At 34.4% G+C, this 12,210-nt stretch overlaps 1 protein-coding gene across 1 annotated transcript in view; it reads left to right on the forward strand.

Annotated features, from left to right (window-relative positions):
- LOC140435069 (uncharacterized) overlaps window positions 1-12,210 on the forward strand; it is a 70,385-nt gene that overhangs the window by 35,018 nt on the left and 23,157 nt on the right. Inside the window, exons 2-3 of the mRNA XM_072523761.1 lie at window positions 5,353-5,573; window positions 9,785-11,774. Coding sequence (XP_072379862.1) covers window positions 5,358-5,573; window positions 9,785-11,774 — 2,206 coding nt within the window. The 5' untranslated portion in view covers window positions 5,353-5,357. The remainder of the gene's footprint in view (window positions 1-5,352; window positions 5,574-9,784; window positions 11,775-12,210) is intronic.

The raw sequence follows: 12,210 nt of genomic DNA on the forward strand, positions 1-12,210 counted from the left end.
TCATCAATATTTTGATGAAAATGTATATTTTTATTTTCATATATGTATGAAAGGAGTTGAATGCAAAAATTTTTTTACACATACTCTGCAGTAAAATTCATTGCTTAATTTGTTATTAATATAATAATACAATACAAATTAAAATGCAATATTCATAAGTATTTAAAAATGACAATAATATACGTAAAAAAATATACTACAATACAGTGCAACATAATTCAATATAATATTACAATACAAATTAAAACGCAATATTCATAAGTATTTAAAAATGACAATAATATACATAACTTTTCTACTTACGCATATATGTTTAATTTGCCATGTAATAATATTAATAAAAAAAGTCCTCCCCGACTGGGAATCGAACCCTGGTTTCCCGCGTGACAGGCGGGGATACTGACTACTAAACTACCGAGGACATGACACAAACGTATTTCAAAATTGACAGTTCTGGATCATACAGTGATTTATTGAGATTATTATTTTGAAATACAAAAGACTAATATAATTATGAACATTTAATAAATAATACAAAACATATCACATAGATAATAATATTAATAAATATTTTATTATATATATAATATTAAATTATATATACAAAAGGAACATTTTTATATTCGAGAGAGGAAGAGAGAGAAAATATATCTTCTGTCTCTCTCCTACTCATTATCTTACATATGTAATGATTTCACAGATTCACTCCCATACAAATTTCCAACGTGGAGCGCGCGTATAGAAGTATAACTTCAAAAAAAGAATAACTTTTTAATTTCATGTTTCAACAATTTTTTTCTTTAATTTTGGACTTTTTTTGTTCAAATTTCCACAATCTCCCCCCCCCCCCCCTTGTAACCACTGCTGGTTTCAATATTCGTACTGTTTACCCGTGGTGCTCTGGAAAACCATTGTTATTAGATTAACTTCCTAAAGTGCATCACCAAGTTCAATTTAAAATCATCCTAATTTTCTAGCAAGTCTTTTGAATTTAAACTATAAGTGTACTTAGATCTAGTGCATCTCGTCACTTTAATATTAATATTTTTACGTATATTATATATATATATATATATATATATATATATATATATATATATATATATATATATATATATATATATATATATATATATATATTAAAACTACCACGATTATAATAATAAGAAAAACCAGCAGTTGGAGAGTAGGTTAACAGACTGAGGCAAGGTCACATATAGCGACCTTGACCAAGCTCCATATTATACTCTTGTACCATCGATGGTAGTACCGTTAACATTTAACGCCTACACTTCAACATTCTAGGTCTCTTATTAATATACATGCTGGACGATAAATATTCATTGTTTTTAATTATATTTTGTTAACAAATTAGGAATTCTACCTTATAACAAGACAGTTTAATAACGATTTTAAAAAGTTTTTTAGTATCAAAAATGTTCTCACGGTAAAAAACGAAATTTTATTGTATTCATTGATTCTTTTATGTCCTTCTTACAACTATTAAGTTAGAATTGGGTTAAACATAGGCGGCAGAGTTCTAGAGAAGAAACAAGAAAAACTCACTTTCTCGTTCAACCAGTGGAAATTTCACTCAATGATAGATATGTATTTTGTTAAAAACACAGGTTAATTCTATTCATCAATTAAATTTTTGAGAAATTTTAAAATTAGAATCCATTAGTCTGAGTCTAACAACTAATTGGGTTACGCATGCAAATAGTTAGTAATTTTTGTATAAGGACAGGTTTTCTTGATTTGATTAGCCGTTGATTGCTGATTGTCGCATTTTGTACCAGTCACAAATATGTCATAATCATCATCTTTGGCTCAACAATCCTCTGTGGATCCTGGCTTGCTCTAAGATTAGTCGCCATTCTGTTTGGTTTCTCATCTTCTGATCTCTAGTATCCCTAAGTCAGTCTTAACTCTATCTAACCACCTAATTCGCGGTCGGCCTCTGCTTCTTCTTCCTATAGGTGTTCATGTCGTTAGCTTTTTAGCAATTATGTTGTCAGGCATTCGTGTTATCTGTTACGACATCTAGTTCATCAAATAGTTGGTATAATTCGAAATTAAATATTTTGCGCCACTGCCCTTGATCGTTTATAGCTCCAAATATTTTACGGAGTATCTTACGCTCGAATATTCTCAGAAATCTTTCATCCTTCTGCTTTAGAGTCCATGTTTCCGCCTTGTATGTGAGATCTGGCCTCAACAGTATTTTGTATATATTAATTTTAGTTTTTCTTTGGATATTTCTTGAGTGGAATTGTTTTTGGAGTCCATAGGATGCACTATTTGTAAGATTTATTCGTCTTTTAATTTCTTCGCTTGTTTTATTGGTAGTAGTCACTAGCGAGCCAAGGTATGTGAAGCTGTCAACACGTTCAAAGATATGACTTCCAATTGCTGTTTCCCGTTCCTCATTTACTATAGGATGCTTAGTAATCAACAAGTATTTGGTTTTGTCTTCGTTGATGACTAGACCGACCTGTTTCGCCGCCCGCTGTTTCCAGTTCTAGGAAATATTAACATCTCGATTGCTACGCCCTATCATGTCAGTGTAATCAGCGTGTGCTAAGATTTGTATCGATCTATTGTAAATAGTACCGCCGTCTCTAATTCGTTTGTATCGGACTGCCTTTTCCAAGGCAATGTTAAATAGGAGGCAAGCCAGGGCATCCTCATGTCTGAGTCTAACGTTGGCTTTTAAGTTAGACATTTTCATTCTCGTTAATCGGATAAGTTTTTCTGGTATACCAAACTCACGCATTGATTGGTATAGGACTGTTCTCTTGACACTGTCGTATGCGGCCTTGAAGTCGACGAATAGGTGATGGGTTTCGATGTTAAATTCTAATGTTTCTCGAGGATCTATCTTATTGAATGAATCTGGTCTTTTTTTTTGGTTTTCTGGAGTAAATCCGGCCTGGTATTTTCCAGCTATGTCAACTTTGTAGCCTTTCGTAGATAATATTTACGGCCATTTTGTTTACATTCTCCAAAACTTTCTAGTTTCGTTTTGATTTCTTAGCCATTCTACGTTTTCTAACTGCTTTTTTTCAAATTTCCAAATTTTGCGCATCTAGATTTGTCTTTAGGTTGCTTCTTGGCACTCCTCGTCAAACCATTCGTTTTGTCTAACTGTTTTTTTTTCGGCATCGGAAATATTTTTCCCAATATTTCCGATGCCTTCTCAGTTATTATGTTTCTTCCACATTTTCCCCCGCTTCAAGGCTCTCTATCTCCGCATCCATTTGTCTCTTTCGCAAAGGTTTCAATGCGCAGATTATCAACATTAATTATGTCTTGTTTCATATGTTTATTCTTCTTTAGAATTATTGCTCTGATTTTTGCCACATTGACAAATAATATGTGCATTTTACAAAACATTTTTTCTTTTCTTAGTAGGCATTTGTTATTTCACATTTTGTAAATAACATGATTATGAACTTTCTCTAACATAAGCAATTATCCTCCTCTGTCGTATTCGTGAAAATGTGGTGACGCTATGATATTCGACGTATTGTTGCTACGCATTCTTCTGTCTCCTACGCGTCGTGTGTTGTCTCAAAGAGAGACTAACCGGTGGTGATCTTTATTTGATGTTTTTACTTATTTGGTTGCTGAAATTTGGACTTATTTGGACCATTAAAGTGGCGATTTTCCTTGAGTTCTTTTACAATCTAGTTTTCTTGAACCACCAATATCTCTATATATTTCCTTCGTCTGGCTATGTGTCCAGAATACTTCAATAAATTTTGGTTGATAATTGTGGTAAGCCTAGTGATAATGTTCAGTTTAGTTAATATTGAGGGAGTTGAACGGTGTGCTGTCCAGGGTATACGCGTCATTTTACGATAGACCCATATTTTAAAGGCCATTATACGTCGTGAATCAGACTTTTTAATAGTATAAGTTTCTGCAGCTTAGGAAACGATAATAAATATAAGCACCCGTACTAGGCTTAGTTTGGTGTTATTAGGTATGGCTATATCTTTACAGATTTTAATAAGTTGATGTAGCCATTGTATGTTGACTTATTTCTTCTTCGTATACCTATTCCATTACCTGTGATAACAGAGCCCCAGTAATTGAAACGACTTACTTTACAATTACCTTAGTCTTTTGTGCATTAAGTCCATATTCATGACTAATATAACGCTCATATACTCCAGTCGTCAGAGACGGAAATGCCACTGAACGTCTGAATCATACAAAATGGCAAAAGTCGTGCCACGTTTATTTATATAACACCTTTATAAAATCTGAGTTTATTTGAAGCAAAATGCAAAAATTTTATACGAAAGCTAAACTCTTTACCTTTAAAACGCATCTTGATTTTTGTCAAGAGGACATTTGAATCAAAAGATATCGTCGTGTATACTTTTTATTGTCGAGCTGATATAAATTTTATTGAACATTGATTTAACGCGCGTAACTGACGTTCAAAATCAACGGTCGCTTCAAGCGTTGTTTGTGAGAGAACGGTTTATTCTACACAAAAAGTGCTAATAAACATTATTGTTTAGAATCATCTTAACTACATTTTTTATTTATCAAATTATTAATAAAAATTAATTAAACAAATTATTGATAAATCGATTTATTTGCAGTTTTGCCCCCCTGCGAGGGGGTTTTAGGCGGAAGCCCGGAGGTAAAAGTGGTAAACTTTTTTGTATCTTCTTTGAGGTCCCTAAATTAATATTCTCTTCAAAATTCTAAATGGTATCCTATAAATTATATTTTTCCAACTTATTTAAAGGTGATTTCGTCATCATTACCTTTGCCTAGACAATGCCTTGTGGGTCCTGGCCTGCTCCAAGATTCGTCAACATTATGTTCGGTTTTTGGCGACCTGTTGCCATCTTCTGGCAACCTAAGTGCCCCTAAGTGCCATACCCGTAAGTGCCGGTTTTTCAGTGCTGGGTTAACCTATTTAATGTTCGGTCACCTAAATATTCATACTAAATCAGTTTTTCTCTAAGATTTTAACCGATACTGATTAGGTAGGCTAATTTCGAATTTTGTGGTTACGCTTGCGCATAGGTACAGTGCAAGATTTCGGTACAATGAATGCATTATTCCGAGCGTTGCCTGACAGATAAGAGGCTATGTTATTTTTTCTTTTTCTTATTCTTTTTTGGGTTATGTCCTTGACAATTTACCAAGTTTACTTTGAGGGTAGACACTTTTTGTTTTGTTTCAGCCATGTTTCAGCAATCAGTTTATCTGTTTATTTTGAATTATTCTACATGTATACTTGTATTGGTATTTTTTTAAATTTTTCTCAGCTATTAATTAATATTAATTAAATAATATTAATTTTATATTTTTTATTTTTTTCAGATATAATGGATCTTAATTATGTCCTTCAAACGATATTGAAAATACTTATTTCTACACCTGGGATCTTCTTGATTTGTGGATGCATACCAACTGGTTCATATGGAGCAGCTCTTCTCAGTAGTAATAACGAATCTAACAGAAATTTAACAAACGTTTCGGCTCCCTATTATGACTACGAATTTTCCGATAGCCAGGAACTCGAAGACGATGAAGAAGAACCGGTAATATTTTAATTATTAAAAATGATTTATAATTTCTTTTTTTGTACTCCTCCTCCTCAGTCCTAATCCCTTTTGGGATGTGGTGACACCATTAGGCCTTTACAGTTTTTTCACGATTTCCCTCCATCCTTCCCTGTCCTGGGCTAGTTGTTGGGTTTCATATAACTCTTGGTTAATCAATATTTTTGTTTGATCTACCCAAAGGCTTGGAGATCTTCCCCTAGGTCTCTTTTCTTCAACGCTACCCTCGGCTATCCATTTTTCCATCGTACTTGTTCTTCTAGCAATGTGTCCAAAATACTGCAAATATCTGTTGTATTTGTTTAAGCAATCTATCCTTTACTTTAAGTTGTTCTAATATCGATACGTTAGTGCGATGATCAATCCAGGATATTCTTAACATGCGGCGTTATACCCACATACCCACATGACTGGCGCTTTTCGCATGTCCATTAAGGAAGCCTGTTTTTATTCCGATGTTATTCCTGCTTATTTTCCGTAGTACTTCAGCCATATTAGCACATGTTCACTTAATATACAATATGTTATGTGCTTGACCGGGTATATTTTTCCAGTGAGGGTTAACTTGTCTATGGATCCAGACTTTTATCTAGTTGCAGAGTTTTATCTGGTTGCAGACTTTTATCTGTTGTAGCTGATCCTTTTCTGGTAAGTTTATTGATGTGTATACTCCGGTAACCTAGACCAAAGCCCTCATGTTAATTTCTCCTGCAAAATGCAAGATTGTATAAATTTCTGCCTGTAATGCAGAGGTATATCCTCCTAGTGGAATAGAAATGTTTAAATTTCTACCACTACTGAATATTCCTACACCAGACCCTTCTGCAGTGTTATACTCGTCTATGTACGAGGTATAACCATGCATCACCATTACCATCAGCGTAGTCACCGTCCTCTTGGTTATTTCTTCCATCTAAAACCAAGCCTCGAATCTAAAAGAGACTTATAGATACTTCAAGATACTTTACTCACCAGATTTAAATTTGTACCATTTATGCTTTGAGGGCCCAATCCCCCAAAATTCCTCCTTCTAGTAAATTTTATTATATTGGACTTCTGGGGGCTCTAGTTCTAGTTTTTTAGCTTTACATTTGAAGTTCATTATGTAACTACAGTCAGGGCCTGATGCATTCGACCTCTGACTGTGTCAATAAATTTTCTGTGAGCTGAGATTGCTAGGTCATCTGCATGGACCAGTTGCTGGTCGTTGCCGAGTCTAGCTATCAGCCCATCATGACTTTATTCCACAAGGGAGGAAGTAAGACTCTCCGGAGAAGATCCTCTGGTTGTCTGTGTTCATACTGTATTTTTAGTGCTGTTTTCGTAAATCACACGGCTCCTCAGCATGCAGTATATTCATCTGCAGCTTGTTTCGCCTAGTTCCTTTATAAAAATTGCTCCTGTGATTTCTTTGTAGTGAGTGTTTTATTAGGCTTCCTTTATATAGCGAAATATACTCAGCGTCAACTCTTTCTTCTTCAGAACTTACCCCATCTTCTGTACGATATGGTGCAGTGCCGTTTCCGTAGAGAATTCTACTCTATACACATACTGTCTGTAATTTATCAAACTTTTAATCAATACACCATACCAAATGTGCCTTCAAGCAGTTTTTCTAGAGTCTTCACTACAAATGACATCAGTAATATTGGCCTCAGCCTTTTCCTGGTCTGGTTTTTCCAGGTTTGGATATAAAATTTACCATTATGAGCCTACGTGCTTTTGGTATATGTAATTTTTTGAATGGAAGGTAATTTCTCTTCTGTAAAAATATTAGATAAATTTCGTCCATATTCGGTGATTTATATTACTTAAATGAGTTTACTGCTCATTGAATTTTGTTTTGATCTACCACTTTTTTTACCACACGCCAATTTTTACCTAGAGCTATAAGTTATGGTTTCCACTCCAATATGCTGCCATATGTCTAGTAATATCAGGTTTGTGTCAGACTCAGGAAAGTATTCACCTGACTCATTTTAGAGTATGGCTATACTTTTGTAAGGGTCGTTGTAAAGAACTTTATAAAACCTTTATATGACTGCAATGTCATCGATATTCTCGCAATAGGAGTTAAAGAATTTGTCCTGGCTCAATACTTGTTTTACTGCTGGATACCCATCTCATTTTACTTTACATTCACAAAAGAAATATGTTATTCGAGGTGAGCTTAGAATCCAAGGTCACCATCAGTAGTTCTGACTTATTCCTTGATATCGTCTGCGTAACTTTGTGGCCATATTTCCTGGCAACTAATCTCGTAGATCAGATCATCAAAAATCATACAACGTTTCATAGCGTTGGTAATAGTATTCCTTCGCGAGTCACTCCTTCGTTGCCCTTAAATAGAAAGCTACACTGAAGCCTTTCAGTTATTCATCTTAATGTTATTTGATTAATTTTCATCCTTATTGGTGCTCTGTGTATAGACCCGATATAGGAATTATCTCATGCGCCTTCAATGTCTAAGAATATAACAGAAGCTACGTCGTTTAGGTGTAAATGTCGCAGCCAGATGATTAAATTAGCCGTTCGATAGAACAGCTAGCCCGTTGATTGAACAACGCCATTCAATCACATGTCTAAATGTCGATTAGCCGAGTGGAAGACAACGATCAGTCGTGTAATCAAACAGCTAATTGTAATAGTCATCTAATTGCACGACTGGCCCTTTCATTTGATTGAAGAACGCGAGAAGATACTTATAAAATGATGTTATTTACTTCACAGATGAGGTTACTAATAATTTTCATGTTACATTTAAATCATTTATTGACACAACTTAAACTGCTATGACATTTACATCCACAAAGAACTTTTATCTTGAAGCAAGCACATCTCGTAGTACGGCATTGTTTTTGTGCTGGTTTACACGAGCATTTTTGAAATCCTTGCGCCCCAAACTTTGATTGTATAGTCACAGCTTCTCGTAAAATACCGAAGTATCTAAAATTTCATCATCATAACTTTCCGTTGATGAGTGCAATTCTTGTCGCACAAACCAATTTTTAATAGTTTCTGTTTTGTGCCTATTCTATAAACTACATTTCTAAAATCCACAATTTTTCCTTTGATATTTTTCGTGTCCAAAGGTCCACTGACTTTCGGTACACTTATCAGGACTCTACTGCCAATAAGTAAAGGTGTCAGTTTTTTTGCCGCGTTCTCAACCATTTTTTCGGCTGCACGTTTTAAACTTTTGTTTGGCTCATTTCTCTGAAATAGTATGTTTTCATCCGTTTTGCATCTAAAACAGTACAGTGGAAATAAAACCTTCCTCGCTTCCTACAGACAATCCAGATGTGACATGAACAGGATTATTGCAAGACTTACAGCATGACTTACAGCTATGAGCGCTAGTGATGGGATTCTGACATGTGACTCGAATTATTGGTTCAATCAAACGACTATTTTTCAACCAGTTAAGTGGTGCTACTAGAGGCACGGTGGTCAAAAACAAATTACGTCAATGATATGGCGGCTTTTCAATCAGCCATGTCGTTGAACTTTTTAATTGCATAAAAATTCGACAAAATAACAAGTCGGGTGAATGAATGACGTTATTCAATCAAAGGGCTAACTGTTCAATCGAACGGCTAATTTAAACATCTCGCTGCGACATAAATACCGCTCACAAATCGACACCGCATTATATAGAGCGGCTTCTACTGACTTTCCTCCTAGAAAAGCTTTTGCAGTGGCTGCAAAGGATTTTCCGTAAAATTTTTATTCTTGATATAGTAATTTATTTATTTACTTTGTTTTCAATATCAATGGCCAGATCTATTAATTCTTATAATTTTACCAGAGTGCAATGTGTTTTACCAAATTGTGAGTGAAGCTTTGGTATAAACGTTACTTTCCTTTGTCTCTCAGCTTTGGATAAATATTCCAGAACATGGCTGGCTTGAAGGAGTCTTCAGGATATGTCATTTGGTCACACTTTTTTGTATTGGTCTAACGTCTCTAAAGCCCATTTGACCTTGTGAGAACCAAAAATTTGTTTGGAATAGAGTTTAAATGCGCAACATTGTCTTAAGTCAACTGTTTTCATACCGGCAAGGTATCAGACCGGCAAATGAACATTTAAAAGATACTTAATTTGCTTATTTTCATTGTCCGTGTATTTTTAATTTTTATTAAGTACTTTAAATAAATAATTTGTATTAACAAATCTTATATAATTTTAGGTACATTTTAAGGAAACTAAACCATTATCTGAAGAAATTCCCGATCCGTCACCTCTTGTTCTGCCGGGATATAATTTACCAGAGAATATTTTCAATCATGGCAAACCTTTTTACGCAGAAAAAGATTCTTTAACAGGACAAATTGATTTTCAGCAAAAATCTCCGGTTGCGAAAACTGATGACGACTTGTACGATTATGTAGATGAACCAAACAGTTCGAATATTTATGACAAAGCAAATATAGATCGTAAAGATGGTAGTCTTAGTAGTCATCGCCCAAGTGATGTTAACCAATTAATTCCCAATTTTCATGACTTTTTGAACTTACCCGTCAAATATAACTCCGCTAAATATGTATATCCTTTGATTTCTAGCTCTTACGCCAGTACAAAATATCAAGGAAGCGTGAATAAATTTCACAACCACAAGGATTATCCCAACAAAATGACAACGAAAAAACCATTGGTTAGTCCAACATATTATTCTACGGAGAAATACTTTAGAGTTACATATACAACAACAACCCCTACAACTACTACTACACGAACAACCACGACAACAACACAAAAACCACAAGAAACAACTAAATCAATTAATCTTTTAAATACAGGAATGGGTGTAGGATTTTCAGAAGAATTTGAAGATTATTATGATACGACTGTTGACGTAACTACGAAAAAACCAAGTACAACAACTACTAAACGTTCGACACCTAGTACAACAGAATTTCGTAAAATTGTTCATACAACTCCTAGACCAACAAGCACAACAACTAAAAAAATGTTAAGTTTATTTGAACAACTCTTTGGAGAATACGACGATGATATTTCTGCTACCACTACAACATCTACTACAACTACAAAGCCTACAGAAAAAATGAAAACACAAAAAACAACTACAAAACCATCTACTACAAGTACTACCACAACAACAACTACTACTACTACTATGAAAACGTATATTAGTAATCCACCTAGAAAACACGTTTATTCTACAGAACCCGAATTTAATTATGAATATGAAGATATTGGCGATAATATTGCTGTTGAAAGTAAACCTATAGTGACAATTGAGGATGATTTAAAGGTACAACCTTTGCATAAAAATACTAGTGATAAATCCTCAGATGTAACTACTGTAAAATACGTAAAAAGTACTGATTATTACGATTACCCCGATGAAAACCCTGTTGTTACCACCACAACTAAAAAATCATTCATTACACCACCATCTACTAATAAAGTTACATCCTTACCACTTGGTGAAAACCATTTAACGACTTCGGGTTATGAGCCTTTTAAACATCGAGACCCAATAATAGTTGCGACTCAGAATCTCCGAGAAAAATTAAACAGCGAGAAAGTAATACCACGACCATTCGAGAAACCATCTATACTGAGTCAGAATAATGTTCATATACCTCATGATCAAAATTCAGTATCATTTGTCTTAGGAAACCAACAAAATGTTAATGGAGTTTATTATGACAGTAATCCTTTCAGACCTTACTATGGCAATGATGTAAAACTAGATAGTGATGAAAAGGAAATAACTTTACAAGGTACCCTTTCTTTCCCCTCAGAGACTGTCGGAAGTGCTGTAACTATCCAACCTCAAAGGAACTCAGAGGCTTCTCTTGCCATCGGCGTCCCTGTTAATGGTATAAACAAACAAACTCCTGGACAAGTGCTTGATGAAAAATTGGAACTCGATAACCCTTTAATAAGTTTACAAGATTCTACAAAAACATTAACCAGTAAGGTTGTTTTCCCTAATGATAAACAACCTGAATATCCTGATTTTATGCCTCCGCCTCCACCCAGTAGACAACCAGCGACACCCAATAGAGAAATACTGCAATTAAATTCGGGTCCTATTCTTCATCAGCTGCCAAGTGATTTAACACCTCCAAGGGAACAAGAAGTGATGGCGCCCAAGAGACCTTATAGTAGACCTCCGTGGGATCCACGACCAGGACATTTTTATAGTGGTAAGTAATTTATTATTTTAATGGTTTGTTGCAACTCCAAAGACTTTCTTCCTCATCCCGATATACATATTTTTGTATGTATGTGTGGTATTATCTTTACTATGTTCTATATTCTATATCTTCTTGGGAAAATTTGTTTTAGTTTATAATTTATGAATTTCATCTTGTGTTTCTACATTCACATTATATTTTTTTTGTTGGGGTATATATCTGTTACGGCACAGGTAGTATGAGAATTTACGTTTTTAATGCCTTTGATTTTTTATTTTTTTATTACTCTAGGACATTTTGAAAATTAAGCGATAATATGGTCGATTTATTCGATATTTTGTGTAAATCTGGTTCACTTTACATGTTTTGCAAGCTTCTCAAGGCATCTCTTCGAAAAATTATCTAACGAATATGTGATCGAATATGGGTCGATGTGATAAGTCAT

The sequence above is a fragment of the Diabrotica undecimpunctata genome, chromosome 2 (genome assembly GCF_040954645.1).
Source record: "Diabrotica undecimpunctata isolate CICGRU chromosome 2, icDiaUnde3, whole genome shotgun sequence".
Taxonomy (NCBI): Eukaryota; Metazoa; Arthropoda; class Insecta; order Coleoptera; family Chrysomelidae; genus Diabrotica; species Diabrotica undecimpunctata.